The 18944-nt window shown below is 40.4% G+C and overlaps 1 protein-coding gene across 3 annotated transcripts in view; it reads right to left on the minus strand.

Annotated features, from left to right (window-relative positions):
• Positions 1–93: 93 nt before the first annotated feature.
• The window catches only part of LOC109473669 (ankyrin repeat and SAM domain-containing protein 6-like), a 27796-nt gene continuing 8945 nt past the window's right edge, over positions 94–18944 (minus strand). The window contains exons 3-20 of one of the 3 annotated variants that reach the window (XM_019773624.1): positions 17452–17499; positions 13474–13684; positions 12930–13027; positions 12407–12475; positions 11683–11764; positions 11445–11472; positions 10405–10585; positions 10018–10070; positions 9624–9776; positions 8940–9132; positions 8392–8503; positions 7066–7086; positions 5240–5260; positions 4681–4940; positions 4373–4440; positions 3955–4071; positions 3715–3781; positions 94–3238 (exon numbers count right to left, since the gene is read on the minus strand). In XM_019773624.1, the coding sequence (XP_019629183.1) occupies positions 3171–3238; positions 3715–3781; positions 3955–4071; positions 4373–4440; positions 4681–4940; positions 5240–5260; positions 7066–7086; positions 8392–8503; positions 8940–9132; positions 9624–9776; positions 10018–10070; positions 10405–10585; positions 11445–11472; positions 11683–11764; positions 12407–12475; positions 12930–13027; positions 13474–13684; positions 17452–17499 (1850 nt within the window). In that variant the 3' untranslated portion in view covers positions 94–3170. The remainder of the gene's footprint in view (positions 3239–3714; positions 3782–3954; positions 4072–4372; positions 4441–4680; positions 4941–5239; positions 5261–7065; positions 7087–8391; positions 8504–8939; positions 9133–9623; positions 9777–10017; positions 10071–10404; positions 10586–11444; positions 11473–11682; positions 11765–12406; positions 12476–12929; positions 13028–13473; positions 13685–17451; positions 17500–18944) is intronic. The other 2 variants (XM_019773623.1, XM_019773625.1) reach the window with 2 other exon arrangements.

An 18944-nucleotide genomic window follows, 5' to 3' on the forward strand; every position in this document is an offset into this window, starting at 1 on the left:
GATAATTATTGTGATGGAATAAAGTGTGGTGAGCAGCATACGTTTTTGTTTTCAATCTACACTACAGACTACATGCATACACTCTCGGCACTCTAGATCATTAAGTACATTTATTGCAAATTTGGGAATGTAAGAACACTACAAGATTGAGCTTGTTACTGCTAGGCAAAAGGTTGCCACTTATATATACATAATTAGCTTTCATACAATCAGTGGTCTTTCAATTTATGTGTACCAGAATTCCTTCTAAACAAGCATATTTCATGGGTCCTTTGCTTACAAATATAGCACTTTCTACTAGTATAAATTGTACAAAATAGAACTATCTGCCTTTGACACAAAGAGATAATCAAACGACAATACAGCTTGGACGTACATGTAGCAAGTGAACCTGACACTCAGTGATAATTATAAACATGCCTGCACATCTAACATCATTTCGAGTTCCAGATGGTTAGTGAAACCTAATGTAGTAGGCACTTCAAATGTGTGAGCTACCTTTTCACAGCGATCGTGTCATCCCAAATGTTCCATTTTCATACAGCTCCTTTTCAAAACCTTTTCGCTCTGAAAACTTGTGTTCAATTGGTATGTTGTGATGGTAGCTTAGATGATATTTTACTGTGTGTGCAAAGTGGTAAGCAAACTGAAGTAATAAATACTGGATCAGCAATTTCAGACGTGTTCAGCAATGGTAGGGCAAACTGGGATAACAATCAGGAGTAAATTTAAACACCCAAGCAGTTATTTGTGACAATAACACAATGAAAAGTTATGTGCAGTGTCCTCGTCATACATGTACCTACCCCCGGCACACACACCCTGATTCTACAATGTACTTGACTGAAAAAAAGCTGTGTCATCAACAGGTTGATATCTACCAGTAGTTATTGGTACTGTACACATAATACTGTTACAGTATGTCCTTCAGAAATGTAGATGTAATAGTCTGGAAGTTAGTAATGCATACAATGTCTACCTTAAGTTGTCCTACAGCAAACAATCTATGTTTGGGGTCTTTTTTTCAAGCTAGTAAGAATGTAAGAGTAATATTGGGAAGTTGATTTGGCATGTCTAAACCTAATTTTGCACCATTTTGCTGCAAACATGGTTATTATATTTCACTCCATACCATGGTATGGATGAAATATATTGTTTTATATTTCATCTTTTATGATCATCTCTTGGTAAACAGTACTGCAAGGCAGCAAACATACATCTACATGTATGACAATACTTAAACTGACGAAAGACAACATGACAATAAGTGATTCCACAGAAGTTGAAAGACTGTATGACATCACTGTTCACAATATCACACTACAGTTGAAACACAAAAATCGTTTTGCACTAGTATTCACATAAAATACAGTATGCTGCTGAATGCAGATTTCATCTAATGCAAATTCAAAATACATCATGTTTTTCAGTGCTTTTTATGGGCTGTGTTAATAAAAAGGCTTCGCCATTTCAAGGCTTGCCATTTAAAATAAAACACTTAAAGCATTGCTTGCAGCCTTACTAGGGCAGAATATACACATATTTCTTACATCTACTACAGGATTGGTATATATATTTACAGATATCATTATGCAAGTAAGACTATTGAAAATACTCTGATTGCAGGAATTCTCCAAGTTTCCACAATACGAGGATATGTTTCTGATGCCAAAACAGGAGGCCATTTCATACATTTACTGTACAACATATTTGTGTTTAGTGCAAATCACACGTCTACATTCATACCAGCCATTAGACTAGACTCCGTTCAGACCAGACTTTTAAAAACCGGTTGAAACCGCTGAATAATTAGTGGAGGAAAACCCGGCTAAAACCCTTAGCGTTCATATCAGACTTTTCATAACCGGTTTTGTAAAAATCCTGTCCAGTGAATATCCAATGAATCGGCCATGACTGCAGTTTTGAATATCCGTTCCTCCCGCTCTTCCGATTGTTGTCCTGGGCCTTCTTGTATGCCGTCTTTAGGTTCTTGTATGCTGTCTGCAAGCTCCTCCAACATTTTTTTTCGGTTAGACGCCCCCCCCCCCAGCTTTTTCGAATTCTGCGACTCCTGCTCTCCAAAAATAAGTATCAGGAGCGTCTTGTCCACCGACCAGGTTGCGTATGCTGATTCCATCGCAAAATGAAGAGAAACCGTGGAAAAACAGTGGAAACAAACTCAACTTGGTCAAAACAACACGATCAAAAAGCTTGGAGGTTGCACACGGTCAGGATGCTGACCCCGTGACCCCAGAATTATGATGCAAAAACCGGTTCAATAAACCCTTAACGTTCAGACCAGGTTTTTCTGTGGACAAGCCCCTCAAAAACCACCTCCCGAGGTGGTTTTTGAAAATCGGATTTAAACCCCTAAAAACCGGTTGATTTGCATTCACACTAGGTTAAATAAAAACCGGTTTTTGAAAAACCAGTTGAAACCGCTTAATATAAGTCTGGTCTGAATGGGGTGTAACAGCTGTGGTGTGATCTGCCTATCCTACAACAGAAAACAGTTATGACTGCTGGATAAGCATAATTGAGATTATGTACTATGTACATATGTCTAGACTGGGTAATCCTGTTCAAAGATAATAAAAGATGACTAACACCTTCTGGAGATGCTCACCCTTTCCTTGTGACCAATGCATGTGTTTACATCGATATAGTAGATGTAATTGAGTAGTAAGTTGATCAGTTTAGAAAAGTGCTGATAGCTATGTAACATGTTGGGAATTTTGTATTTTGTAGGAACTACCCATAAGAAAACACTACTGATACAAGACCTGCACCTGCCACATTTAGAAATTCTTGCCCAGTGTTATCATACTATAGGTTTAAAAGTTTACCCACAAGGTGACTTGAACCAACACAAATGAGCCCAGACCTGGACGTCAGACTACCAGACAGGGTCATCCTACAGCAAGTAATAAATACTCTTTAGTTTCTCCAAGTTAACACTAATATCTACATCTCATATACTTAAAACAACAGTCTATGTTCTGTTTCTCTTGTCAAAGGAATGTTGGTGAAGGAGAAAATGGCTAGTTCACACTTTGATATCATCTGAAGCCAACAACAGTCCATGGTCTGGATATGTCTGGTACGTTGTGTATTTGCAGTATAGTCTTGTGCCTTGATCCGTATCCATGTACATGTACATGGCGTCTCTACTAAGCTTTACGGACAGCCTGCACTGTTTGCTGGGACATATTCCAGTTCACTAGGCTGCCAGGACCACCTGTGGACAGAGACAACAGGATGCAGGATGAGTACACTACAGGAAAATTCTCTACAGGAAAGTTGTGAAATATAGAATACAACATAATGTATTCCGTATCACCCGAGGTATTGGCCCGACGGTATTGGATCGCCCGAAGGTCGGAGGGAGATCAAACCCACGGGAGGGCTGGGATCCAAGGTGATGCGGAATACACCGTGTTGTATTTTATTTTATGTCATACTCATGCAAGAAAACATGCATTTCAATGCAAAATGTGCCAAAATTTGGTGTACCGCAAACAAAAAATTTAACACCAAAACCAATGTCCGAATCCAGTATTTGAATTTTTTAAAGCGGCACACGTGGCTCAGGCAAAACACGAATTATTCTACAGAACATTTGGCTGTACCGCTAGTTATCACATGGGCCAGAACACCTGATTATACATGTACCAGGTTGATACCACTCAGGTTGACTGGTGACACAGTTCTTACCCATGCCAGTTCCAATGGCTGGCTGGAAGTTGTTGAGAGTTTCTCTGTAAAATTGCCTTTCCCTTCCCTGTCAAAAAAGAAAGACAAAGTTAATAAAAAATAGCTCATGTCATAATTATTGTGTTAACCTAATTGGTACTTGTCCCTTACAAAACATATTTTGTGCTGAAAACATGATAACTGTATGCTTACACCTGAAAATTGGCAAAAAGGAATATGCATACAAAAGGGAAAGGTTACCTTTTCAGAGTTCAGTTCTCCAATGGCAGAAAGAATTTGCCTCCTGGGTCTTTCAGAAGAGATTCCGAGTTCTCTCAAGTCTTCATCAGTCAGTGTAAGGAATGCCTCCATGTCCACCTGTTTGTGACAAAGACACAACAATGCTGTCAGGTTGTTTTGGGCTAAAATGTACATTCAAAGCCACACTACCTTAAAGTTTAAACTCTACAACTCTATCAGTCTATGATTCTACCAACACAGATGAGCTTTCATTTGAAACCCAAACATTATCGTCTTGACCCACAAACTTAGGTTTTTCGGTAGTACTGGGCAGCATATATACAAGTACATTTAATTTACATAGTTCTAGGATATGCGTGGATGGTGTAACTACCGTATACTTGTACATCATAATATGATAATAAATAAAGGGTCTTACCTCTTGCTCCTCAAAGATGGCTCTGTATCTTTCTAGTGACAGCTTCTTGAGGAGTGCAGAAACATCATCTATGACAGAAAAGACATCATCAATACATGTATAAAATACTTCTTAAGTTCTCTGGGATGCCAGTATTAGTGCATTTCTATATCAACACAAGCAGCCTGGAATTTTAACCTTCCAAGCTGTAGAAAAGAAACTAAGAAAATTTAAAAGCAGCACCTACATGTACATACACATGCTTTGCTTCTATAAAAGGTAACACCTACACAATGTGCAATGGCCAGCCAGACATGACTTTTACTCACCCTCTTCTGATGAAGTCGCACTTGAGCTTCCCCTCGGTGGCTGCACCTTGCCGATACCTAGGCTGTGCCTCTTCTCGTCCCCACTCCCCTTGCGGGTGGGAGAAGGTGATGGTGTGAGAGTGCTGCTTCTGGAGGTCCCACCTGACGCCGGTCTCTTCGTCTTGGAGGATGACCCACTGAGAGAACTGCTGGAGGCTGAGGTCTTCATGGTGGACATCACCACAGGATGGATGGTGGCCGTCGTGGACGTAACCGGTGCCCTGTAACCAAAGGATTTCAGGAGATCAAATACAGGACAACTTCTCTGTTTTACATGTTAATTGTGAAGTATAAATTGTTTTTAAGACATCTATAAAAGGTCCTGCACATTTTCTGACTGTTCAGTGATTTTCATTTCTTGTACCAAGAATCAGCAATGCTGAATATGGTGCTACATGTATGTAGCCAGACATTCATATCACAATGTGTGTTTAGCAAATATAGCATCCTCTGGGAAGATGTCTCCAACACAGGAGAATTTCATATTTCAAGCTACATGCCAAGGGCAAAATTAACTTACATTTCAGGACTTAGGTACATGCTTGCATGGAAAAGGAATATTAGAAGTTAAGCATTAATCAGTACGGTATTACATCTTACCTGTATAGCAAATAAACCAATTCATCACAAGTCATGAACAAGTGCATTTATTCAATTTCTATCAAAAGTGTAAAATTCTAACATAGGATGAGAAAAAAAGGGATACACATCAAAGGTTTGTGCTTTATTGCCACCTACGACATTAATATGGAAATACATGATATTGAGAAGACAAAGTGTGCTTTTGCACACACTGACATGTTGACATTAAAAACTTTAAATGACAGAAATAAAGACAAAGATTCATCTTAAATATTCTCTAGTGTTCCACACACAATAAAATAAAATGTAAACAAAAATTTAATACATTGACGGAAAAGCATATTGCACAGAGGGCAAACTAATGGCAAGGTGCTGGCATGCATGATGATGGTGCTTGTGACATTGTTCCCTTCTGAACACAACACAGAGAGAAGTCCCTAAAACACCTCTTCGTTTGGGGACTCCTCCTAGGAACAGGGGTTTCCTTCTTGTCAGGACAGGTTCTAACATCAGTGCCTGCTGAGGATGGGCCTGGCTGAGGTTCCGGGTAGAACAGGCCTCCTTGGGAGTACGACGGCCGGCCTACGGGATACGGCATCCTTCTCTGCGGGCGCGGCGTTCCCTCGTCCGATCCGTGGGACTGCTGCATGGACGACTCCGGAGAACTGCCCGGGGACGACGTGTAGAAAATGCCGGTCGGTGAGGAGACCACGGAGGACATGACGGACACGCTGCTCTCTCTGCGGGACATCTCCGGCGAGGGGATTACCTGCGAGCACGTGGAACAGATCTGCCCCTCTCGACTCTCCTGCCGGGATAACCACATCTGAGTGGCGGACATGGCAGGGAGCGTCACATGAGACACAGACCGGAGCGGGGACGGGCGACGCTGCACGGTGGGAGAGGAGGTCGGCACAGCGCCGGGTAAGTCCGACCACTTGGGCTGCGACACGGGAACCTGGGAGTACCACTGGTGGTCCACGCCGTTGCCGGGATAGTGGTGTATAACGTGTACCTGGGGACTGTGTGGAGGTGTGTAATAGTCTGGGGAGTGCATGTCGTCCCCGCGCAGGGTAGACGTGGAGGAGAACATGGGGCTGTGGGGAGGGGTGAGGTACTGGTCGCTCGGCGTGGGGGAGGGGGAGTACAGCGGAGTCATGGGGGGCGTCAGGAAGAGTCCGGAGTCGCCACTCCCGCGCCGCAGAGTAGAGGTAGATGAGAAGGAAAATGACGGGCTCATCGGCGGAGTCAGGAACTTGCCGTTCTCGCTGGAGTCTGAGCTCTGGATGGTCGATGTAGAGAAGGAGGAACTGGGGCTGATTGGTGGCGAGAGGAACCGGCTGGATGAATGTGGGTTTAACGGTGGTAACGACTCATTCACATGGTTCGGGGAGGATCCACTGATCATGAGAGAACACCAGGTTTAGTAATCAGCAACCAGAGTTACCGGTACTTGCAATTCAAACTTGTATTCTGACAGTTAAGTAAGGAAAGTATTCAAGTATTCAACAGTCAGTCAAGATTAATATTTTTCAATGGTAATAGTAAAAGTTTATGCATATGTACATGTAATAATTAGACTCTGAGTATCTGTGACGACGAAAAGTGTTCAGTTTGGTGCAACAATGTTTTAGAAAGACTCTAAACATATTTTGTTTTGGTAGAAACATACATGTATTCCACAACAAGGTCATGCGTACAAACATGCATATTACTGGGAAATATGAATAACGACAGATAGGTGGCAAAGGGTTTATGACTTACATCTCCTGGCTCAAAACCACGCTAGCATGGCAAGAAGTGGCATAAAACATACATCACTAAAAGTCATGGCAATAAACAAATAGCATTTACTTCTAATATGGTATTTATTCTAACTTTTATTAAAAGGAGGTCAGGCTGTACGAAGAGGCAACAAAATTAATTTGTACAGCAAAATCATGGCTAATAGTATACTTTTAAAATTAGCAACCCAGTAACTTATTATATCTGTAATAGATTTGTTAAGTCGTAATTTGGGATGTAAAAGTACAAACATCTCAGGCAGTCATTCCAACTTTAAATTCCTGTTACATATTGTAGATGTATTTCCCCAAACTAGCCATCATTCAGAATAAAAGCCTGTAAAAGACATGGATACAACACTATGGTAGGCAATACTAGGCACAGATCATGAGCAACTTTCTGGAAAACACTTCCTCCCAATCTCAACCCAATCATAACTTAGCTTTCCTGAACAGTCTGTCTATTAAAGGTCACAAGAGCTTTGCTTGATCTGTTTTGCAGTGATAAGAGTACAGAGGGTTTTTTATGTGCATGTTGTTGAATTTGTAGTCCATAGCCAGAAGGTAGGCGGGAGGGGGGCCAATTAGTATTAGCTGTCAGGTGATAAGATCTGAATACTCCTGTATGGATAGATTGACAGCATCAGACAGGGATTACCTACGCTTGTCCAAGTGTCCAGCCGGGCTATCTTTTGCCCAATGACCTACATGTACAGTTTGCACCTCTTTAACACACATAAAGACCCACCAATGATGAGGTCATACAGCAAACCATTGGCATTGCCACTAGGTTCATTACTTCCACTTCATTACAAAACTTTCTTCAGCTTGTCCCTTTGTATTGTGAAGGTGGCAAAGAGTAATGAATGTTCTCCATAGAACATTAGGACATAATGAATACTGTCTGCGCAGCTGGCACAGTTAAAGTACAGTTAAAGTTAAACATTCTCGTGAAAACGTGAAAAGGCTAACACGTAAAAAAACGTCAACACTCCGCGTTGGCAGTCTGCCAGAACCGTTACTCATTCAGGTAACTGCCACAAATTACGAGCGTAATCTGTTCATCACACGCAACTGTCGTAAACTGGCAAAAACACCCTGTACAACACTGTTGTAAATCGACTCATGTTGTGTTCACGTGACTGATACTCTGTTTCAACCATGGAAAAAGTCCAAAACAGAAGATCGTTGCTTGAAATCTATGATAACTTCATCCACATGTGCACTAAACCGTAACACACTGCTCTTGTATGTAATACAAACAACAAGGCACTTTGTTAAGATGTAATTAGTTGTTTAGACGTACCTGGGTATGTTGATAGACTGTGCAGGTGACCTGGCCGTGTTTCTCTTGTTGGGAGATGTGATGTGAGGAAGGAAACCTGTGTCTGGGTAGGAGACCTGACCAGGGATGGGGGCTGGGGACAAATGGGACAACAACAATCACTTCAGGGGCAGTTTGGTTAACCAGCAAGACAATAACTCACTTTTAAAACATTTCTACACTGTTTCATGCAACATATTGACTGCAAAAGCCTCCTTTTTGACTGCTTCAGAAAATAGACTGTAGAAACTCTTTCAAACTAAAATAGCCATGTACTGTAGCATGGAACTCTCTACCACATACAAACAGTGTCATCACATGAGAATTTCAAACAAGGCCTACTAAACCACATGAGGGACATAAGTAAGTAAAGCACATACGATGTTACACATTAGTCTCTTTTAAATAATTGTACTTGTCTGTTGATATATTGTAATGTTCTTATGTACTCCCTCTCCTGGAAGAATAGCTTTCACGGATGGGCAGCTAAAGGAGAGTTTTTCCACAATAAAAACAAAACGTGATCGTACCTAGAGAGCCTCCCCCGTACCCAGTGAGGATGTTTCTCCTGGATGGAGGGTAGATGCCGCTGACAGTACTGGCTCCACCGGAGGAGGTGGGGCTGTGGGTGTGGAAGTGTGAGGAGTTGTTGGGACTGGTGTGGGTACTTCCCGACGTGGCCAGGAAACGGCTGGGTCTCAGCAGGGTCTTGTTGCTGGAGCTCTGGAATCAGCAGACATTCAATTTTAATATTTGTTCTAAAAATCAACATTTACAAGTTACATGTCTGTCAGAATTGTTTATGATTTTTTTATGGACTTACCAGTACAATAAACATGTTGAGATTATTACAACATACTTCTAGTATTGTATACTTAAACTACTAGTGCTCTATACATCTTACTACACAACAATACTGTATACCTAGCATAAATACAAACATAAGAAATAGTAAATGCTAACGGACCGATTTGTTGTACAGATGGTACGGTGCAATGGAAAAATGAGCTACTAAGTCTCTTAGGGCTCCAACACACTATACAACTGTAACTGTTATAACTTCACAAATTTAAGTACATTTGTAGTACAGCACAACAGAAAAATAAGGAATACCTTCAATGTCCAAGTAAACTATTAGAACCATTATTTAAGATTAATGGTTATGTACATGTACAATGCATTATCAACTGATCAATGCTAGCTGTTGTACCTACCCCGTTGCTTCCTGATAGTGATGTTCTGGAACCATACATCATGCGGGGTCTGTCTGTGTTGTTCAACTCAAAAGTCGGTGGTGGCAGGAACGGGGGGATGACTGGCAGGAGCATGTCATTGGGCAGTTTGGAGGCTGGGCCTGAGTTCAAATTCTGTGGAAATGTAAAAAAAAAGTGAACCTTTAAATATTGCATTTTGATTCAGCTGCAAAAATTCCATAATCGAGTAGCTCATATTTTATATTCCTCCATAATGATTACATAAATGACAGCAACTTCACAGACATGCTAAGTATTTAAGTAGGTCACTAAAATATCTACTAACGGGCAGTAACAGCCATTACAACCTACAACTCTTTACAACACAGTGAGGTGCACTCAGTACAGTACTAACCATAGTGTAGAGAGAACTGCTACCCATCCCTGAGTCACCTATGCTGTTGAAGGCTGCAATACCAAAATATTTCATATTCAGTATTTAAAAATCATACAAGTGTCACAACAGAGACTATATCATTCAGGACAGGGTTAGATTTTGCAACACTAGTAGCCTTGGACATCATTACGCATGACTCCATTCTTGTATTCAATTACTTTATGTACATATCTTGGTGGTATACATTTTGTACTGCATTTTCATGCACAACCTACATGTTCCCTTCATTCTAGGTAATAGAAAACTTTCATCAATTACCACTAGTTATCAATTATCCAGTTGGAAAAGACTTAACAGCTTTATCTATTTATCGTATTCCTGGATGAGTAACCTTCACCAACGTACCACTAGTTATGGTTCTTTTGGGCTGCTCTGGTCTGTTGGCACTTTCTTGTTGTTGGGGGCTACGTAGTGTCATGTCGTTGATATCCTCTTCGTCATTGAAGGGAGCCAACTTGTTAATGCCTCGCAACGTTCGTGTGATCTTCAGATTTCGGAAGCGATTCGACATACGGTTCCACCATGACTGCAAGAGATTTCAACAAAAAAAATCTTCATTGCTTTATGAAAGCATAGGAGATATTACAGGGGTGTTACCTACTTCAAAACAGGTTAAATTTGCATTTAATTTACCATCTCATCCTAACACCATCATAACAAAAATGTATATTTAAGACAAGTTGAAAAAGCAAAATTAGTCAAAATTTTGAAGTAATTTAAACCAAATACTATACTAATGCACTACCAATCTTTCATACTGCAGTCATTTTGACTATCTGAAGTTGGAAATTCTGTGACCTTGAATCTGATGAATGGATTTTCCAGAGACACAACACAGATTGACCATTTCAAAATGTTTCCATTACACAAGCACTGTGGTTCCATGTAATTTTCTCCACAGATGAATGGTTGGAACAGTCTGACGTGAAAGGCCGACCCAAATACATCTCATTTCCAACCTAATAACACTTGTTTCAACCAGGTTTGACATCAGTTAATTGGATCTTCTGCCTCTGATGACTTGCACTTAACATGAAAGGCTTCAGCTGAATTTGTTTGAACAGTTGACACAGAAATGTCAACTTATTTCCAACTTTACGAGAAAGAAAAGCAAAAACAAATTTTTCCTAGAATTGATCTTAACACACATCAGAATAAATATTGAGGAATTTACTTCTGTTTATTCTAGAAATGGCCTTTCTAAGAATTCATTAGATTTTCGTTGAATATGATTTGCCTTCTGGCAACCATTTTACATTTTCATCTACAATGAAAGGTTGCCTTTGATTGAAACTACTCTGCAACACAACCCTTTGAATGAAAGGCCAAACTTAATATAGCACTGTGTTATCAAAGGTGGTGGAGTCTTCTGAGAGAATACACACCCTCAAGCCTCTCACATTCTCCTCAGAGCTGCAGGGGAACAAAAGAAGGCAATCAATACAGAACACCACTTCATCACCACTTATCAATAACAGTAAACCACTTTATTGATCAAAAACAGATACTATCTGAAAAGACATACATCAAGAATTATGACATGTAACATGCTATACTGTAGGGACTTGAATAACTTAGCATGACGATTGTGTTACTTGACTGTATTTCTGGATGTTGACTTACGTAGAGGGAATATTTCCACCATTGAGGGCAGCTTTGGAGTTGGAGCTGCTAGTAGAAGGTGTAATCCAAGCAGAAGATCGCCCTAAATGTTGGAAGAAAAAATGGCTAGCTTGAGACACTGTTCCTTGCAATTTGTGCACATTAGCAAAAGGTATATGGATCTGATGCTTGCTGATCATTGTGTTATCGGGTTCTACTTTGACCTTTAGTAACACTTAATACTGTAGTTCATGTGACATGTGAGCTAGTGTACCAGAAGAAAAAACACACTGACATGTGTAGTTTGATGTGTTTAGTACAGAACCCAAGACAGGATATACACTTTTACATGACAAAAAGGAATAAAATACAGGTTAAGCAACATGTCTTAGACTAATAAAGACAACCCATTAACACCACCAGACAAAACATTCATCTGTCTCCCTGCCTGGATAAGCCCCAGAGGCGAGGCCACCCTGACATTTGGGACCATAAATTGTGATAATTAGAGTGCCAACATTAATCTCAGCAAAGATTTACATTTTAAACATTTGTTCCGGTGAACTGTCTAGACAGACATTTTGTGTACATCTGAAATACTCTAGCGTACAACCATTGATACTACAGGTCCCATCACATCTTTAGCATTTTGCACATACTGTATATTAGCAAACTACAAGACTAAAATGAAAACATAAAGATTAGTACCCACACCACAGCCTACAAGCCTGAGATGGATACTCACCCTTCTGTGGCTTGTTGACTTTCATGGCCTTTGCAGCCAGCAATCTCACCAGCTCAGTGTCAATGTCATCTGTCAACAACACCATCAAAACTGCTTAGCAAAAAACGTAACCATTGCATACAAAAGGGCTTAACTACAGAAGTGGCAGTCTGATTTTCCGATTGGGGGAATGGAAATACAGATAGCTATATCCATATTACATGGATCAAATATCAAGTATAGGTTCAGGTAGAATGGTAATTACTCAAGATGAACCATACAAGAGCTAAATTCTCTGGCCAGGATGGCAGTGGAGACCTAACCAAGGTATCTCTTTTAAACTTACACATGGTGGTACAATTGTTGTGTCTACCAACAAAAATTGTTACAATTCTAGTTCAAAGTACATGTTTAACATTAAGAATTTACATCATGTATCATGTCTTCTTTGTCAGGTCAAACAACCCATCTGCCACACCATTCTTAAGGCAGAATTCTGCAGGTGGTAAACATGCACGTAGAGGTCCATACAAATGTACTGTACCTATAAGTGAAGCCATATCAAAGGCTGTACAGCCATTCATGGCCTGGATGTTGACATCAGCACCTGCTGTTATCAGGTATTTTGCAACTGCTTTCTTCCTGTAGGATTAAAAAAATGCACATCACTTTAGCATCAGATCTGATCTCTGATATGACATTACTGGCACAAACAGTCTTATACAGTCTTATAGTACAGCTAGCTGAAGAAGTATCACTCAACTTGCTCTTTTCATTGCTATCAGGACAGCGTTTTGGAGCACGTCAGCAGAACGTGCTGTGCCTGCGCGAAACCCTGACTTTTCACATTGTTTGTTGGATGTTTGGTCAACATTGCATCAGAATTTTTGCTTGTTGCAGACGATATCTTTTAAGACATAATACTTGGAACGGTTGGAAACCAATGATGGAATGTTAACCTTCTATAACTCAAATACAACCTTATACAAGACGTTCTGCCAAAGTGCTTTGCACAATATTGCCGGTTTCGCGCAGGTGCAGTACGTTCTGACGACATGCTGCGTTTAGGTAGTAGTAGAAGCATGTACCCATAGTAGACAGCCTGCATGAGTGCTGTCCATCCACTGATGGTGTCTTGTTTGTTGATGTCTGCGCCCTTCTCCACGAGGAGCTGTACCACAGCCATGTGACCGTGCATGGCGGCGAACATGAGCGGCGTGGCTCCTCCCTCCTGAGTACAGGACGCATTGCGAAGGCTGATGTCCTCAAGCAGGAGCTCTTTTATTCTTTTGATGTTACCTGTCAAAAAGATGTTGAAAAGCATGTGATACTAAATAACAGCAAATCTAATACGAATCTGCCTGTGATCTTGTGAAACGTCAGCAAGGTAAGCTATCTGAGTTGTGTAAAAGAAAACTCCTGTATCCTATACCTTCTTTACCTTTGAAAAATTGTAGTCATGAATGCATGTTCAGTATAAAAAGGTAACAAAAGGTCAGATGTGGTATCGACAGATTCCCAACTAGGCCTCAAAATCAAATGTCAACAATTCTGGGCCATGGCCGTTTTCAGGGACAATGGATTGTTAAATCAACTTGAAAGAAATTATACAACATTTATCTTGGACAAAGTGGCATCTAAGAAGCACTGTTTTAAAATTTTCATGTCACACATATTATAAAAGTTATGAGCTGAGGGAGAAGGAACTACAAGCTGTAAGAGCGTGTTCAACTTAGTTGACCCCTTGACATTTGTATTCAAAAATCTATCTTAAGACAGTGAGTATTCTACGCCCTAGCTTGCTTTTCTACTTCCTTCCATATCCATGCAGCTTAAATCCTCACATTTGGCTGAGGATTGTACATGTTAACATTGTGAACGAATCACTAAATTCTCACTTTGGGAGATAATCTGGTACCAGAGGTTTAAACATAGTTCAAAAATCATCCAACAAAACCAGAACAACCTGGATTACGTGTGTGATAACCAGACTGGCTCAAACACAATGGGTTTCATTCACCCTGCGCTCTGACCCGAGTGCCAATCAAACGCGCACAAACAATGGACGTCCCGAACTCGGCCTGAACTTTCCTGCCCTGACATTTGCCGCACGGCCCAGCAAAGTTTGTCTGCGACAACACAGACATTCACGCGCCGTCGGGCAGAAGGCATCCCGTTATTGTGGTGACGTCTTCACGGCTGGCTGCCCCACGTGGTGACATTTCTCCGCAGGCTATGACGTAGCCACTTACGAAGGTGCCTCCTGTTTTCGCGCTGAATCATGACGCCCCAGGGACCTTGTCCAATTGCATTAGCTCGTAAAGTTGAAATCCTCTGTTTTCCACCTGACATTAGTAAAACAACTACAACTCATCAGTCTTAATACAACTTTCTTGTTCAGTTTGTTGTCCATGTCCTTGGCACACACAAGCCAGGACTGCTTGCTGCATTCTCCTGGGCAACTAAAAAAGTAATATCTACCACATACCTGTACATTTTCCTACAAAAAGCAAAGAAGATGAAAACTTTATCAAAGCTGCAATTAACATAAGGGGGGAGGGGCGGTCACACGCAGGTCTCAGTCTTTACCTGACTGACAGGATTGGTGAAGAAAAAAGTTCACATTGGTCTCCACATAATTATAGGCACATGGTTATCGTTTACTGATACAAATCACTTCTGTGTTACTGGCTGGATTCCAAACACTTTTTAAATTCAATTGGACATAGGGAACTACATTGTGTGTTGTGTAGTAATATCACATGATGGATTGTACAAACATACTACCAGTAATATGATGATATTTATTCCATTGCACATGACTGGCCGTCTAGACAGCTAATGGTTTATAACATTACTGTATATCAGATCTTCATTCCAGAGTTTCTATAATATTCTGTGTAATGTTCGAACAAGTCAGTGGTAGCAGAAATCACATGAGGTTTGGTCATTATCTCGACCCATTGCAGCTTAAGTATTACTGTGGGTATTTTCTCATACATGTACCTGTAAACTTTTAAAACCTATTGTTAAATGTTTTTGCAAAATGCATATACTGACATTGACATATTACTACACTGATGTTAAAAAGAATGTATCATTTCAAGGATTAAAACATAACTTACAAACCTGCATAGTCAGTGAATATGTATACATGTAATTGTTAAAACCTGTTCTGTGTCAGCAGTCTTGCAACAGTAAATTGTAATTAAGAACTTTGATGTACAATTAATTGTACATGTACATGAAAGTCTTAATTACAATTGCAACTTGCAAGATATTTTAGCTGGAGAGTAAATGAAGTAGTTAGAAGATTGTAAGTCTAATAGTACGCTGTTCCCTTGTTGAGAACAATGAGAACCTTGGCCTCTCATAATCAGACATGACACAAACGTCTCCCAGACACACTATTGTATAAGTGCACTGACATCAAAGAATGAACCCATTCTTCTCCCCCCTCTAAGCACGGCCTTTTATGCATAATTGGTGTGATCTGGCCGCCTTCTCGCGGTACCTATGACATCACGCAAGCCTCCCGTTTACGCACGCCAGGTTATTGATGTGTGGGTTGGCCGTCCTGGCCGCCCCCGGGGCGCAGAATCTACGCACAATGGTGTGGGATGTTCCGGGACAATGTTGGGCACTAATTGTCTCCATTGGCTCCATTGATGACCGCGTAGGGGGTTCATAAGACATAATGTACAACTTGGTGGTAGAAAGGTTCTGGGAACATTCATATGTAAATTTACACTATACTAAGTAAAACACACAGGTACATTCATTCTGCATACTTATTCCTACAGAACTTGACACAGTATCTCTCCCTGCAAATTTGGTAATAGCAGATGGAAGAGACCTGTGACTATAGTAATACTAATAGTAATTATTATTTAAGTCCATTAATCGTAAGATATACTTTCAGACTTTGACCAATAGAGACACTACATAATGTACATGTATCTGGGCATGTTGGTGTCATTTTGCTTAAAACTTCATATCTAAAGTTTGAAATGTTTAATAGACTAGAAGCATGATTTAGAAGGCGAGACATTACAAGGGTATAAAAATAGCTACACACGGCTAGATTTTATCAATTTTCAAGCTGATGACTGGAACCAATCATGCCCGTAGCCAGGGGGGGTTCGGAAGAACCCCCCCACAAGGCTCAAAGGTCCACTTTTTGGTCCACTTTTTATGTAAAGGTCCACTTTTTGGTCCCCTTTTTATGTAAAGGTCAACTTTTTGGTCCACTTTTTATGTAAAGGTCCAAGAGTTTTCTTGAAAAGATAGACTGGAATCGTAGAAAAACTGCTCCCTTTGTCATTGAATAAAAACTTATCTCCGATTTTGTCTTTGAAATCCTCTCAAAAACGCACGAAAGGCCATTTTAGAAGGTTCATTTTTCAAAATTTTCCGGGGGAGCATGCCCCCGGACCCCCCTAGGAACGTCGCGCCTGGCGCTCGAGGTCTCCTCAAGCAGTCGGAAGAACCCCCCCATTCAAAATCCTGGCTACGGGCATGCCAATGTATTCATCTCTCTGGCCCAGTTCTACTTCTAAGAAATGCCAACATACCACATAGCTTGTCCCTATCCACAGCAACAAACATTACAATATCCCAGAAGTGGAAAGAAAAGATTAAGGTGGGATTACAGTTGTATGATGGCATCACATGCATGTACCTATTGTGTGAGGTGAATGGACTAGTCCATCCATGCTGCAGTTGTGAGAAATTCTTTTTATCCATTTTCTTTTAGTAGTAGTTATACAAACACTTCCCATGTACATGCAACTTATATAGTTCTAGTACTTCTGTACAGTGAAACATCAAGGATTTCTATATTAAGTACAGTTGTATGTTTATACTGTAGAGGAGTACTTGGCCAAAATGATGTGTTACTTAGCATGACTGATGGAATTGTATAATCATTAATATAACTTGATAACAGAATTCACTACTAGTCCAATCATAAGAATGCTTTGGTTTGACATGTTGTAAAGCTGTATGTTTGACCTATGAAAAACACTAATGTGTAATGGTAGGGAGAAATTAGATGTTGATCTCACCTGTTTTGGCAGATTCTATGATGTCTGGTTTGGTCTCTTCATCAGTAACTGTACATGGGGAACAAAAACAAGTGGCAGGTTAAAGACTGTACATTCCTCACACAATGTGATATGGGTAAATGTGTACATAGGTAACACATAGGTAAACATAGGTAACACAGCAAAATGATAATTCAATAAGTCACCTTGACATAATCTTGTACACCGCGACACAAAACTGATATACATGTAAGAGGCACACAAGTGAAGAGAACTCTTGAATGTCAACAATTGGGGCATTGTCAATAGATAGCTTTAAACAAATTCTAGAGCTAGAAGTTCAAGGGTTAGGTGTAACAAGTCGATCGGTGTAACATAGCCAGCTGCCGCCATGCCGCGTGCCTGCGAAGCTGGTGTGTTACGCCGAAAGGCGGTTATACCGGCTTTACAGATACAGATATACTGATATACAAAACAATTGCTGTACTGAATACCAGTTATCATCCAAGACGGTTATGACTACTTACTTACAGGTGACACATTCTGACATAGAATGGGAAGCAAGGAGTGTATAATATGTAAGTAGTCATAACCAAAAACACCTGTGCAATCAGTGCACGACTACTCATTGCTCAAACCTAACAACAATAGTGGAAAGAGGATGTTTGCTTACAGATCTGTAAAGTTGTGGAACGCATTACCGAGTGAAGTTAAGACTACTGTATTAGCAGCTGATGAGAGGCAGTTCAGGAAAATGACACGTCAGCTTTATGGAACTTAAAGGCTTACCCTGACAATATTGTATATATTCGAAGCAATTTAGTAACTCAAGTTTTATTGTTGATTTTAGTCATAATTAGTTAAATGACCTCTGGCCTCAACCTCAATTATTTTAATGTGTAATTGCAATGATTGTATGTATTCAGTGCTTGTATTTTATGTGTTGTACTGTTTATGAGCCCTGGAAGATTAGCCCCTCATGGGGCTAAAGGGCATCTCAATAAATCAAAATCAAACCTGTGCATAGTTAGTTTTCTGTGTTTGAATCTAAAATCACCGATTCTTCCTTTTTCACTGTGAAAGTGATCCAGCTATTGACTCTAATCTTACAATTTAAAGATAATGTATAACTTCCATCAAGCAGAAAGTCTGTAATTATCATTTCCATAAAGAAATGTTTGCACAGATTCAGAGCATGAAGTTCCTAAAGCAAAACAAACAAAAAACAGGAGTAAAAGAAACGGCCACCACCAGTGGTGTACACCAATCCAGGATCGATGCTTCCAAAACAGCTGCTTGGAAAAACAAACACTTTTGTCCTGGATGGTTTATGTTAACAAAGGATGTTTTCGCCTTGGGAACCTGGACAGAGACCACTGCAATTAGTAAAGGCCAACACAATCTTGACATAACACACCTAAGGGGGGTGTGGGGATCTATTGGCTGTAGAAAACACCTGAACCTACAAAAACAAATGCTGCTGAACACGTAGCTTAATGTGTTGACAGGATTTC

The sequence above is a fragment of the Branchiostoma belcheri genome, unplaced genomic scaffold (assembly GCF_001625305.1).
Source record: "Branchiostoma belcheri isolate BF01 breed outbred unplaced genomic scaffold, Haploidv18h27 scaffold3, whole genome shotgun sequence".
Lineage (NCBI taxonomy): Eukaryota > Metazoa > Chordata > Leptocardii > Amphioxiformes > Branchiostomatidae > Branchiostoma > Branchiostoma belcheri.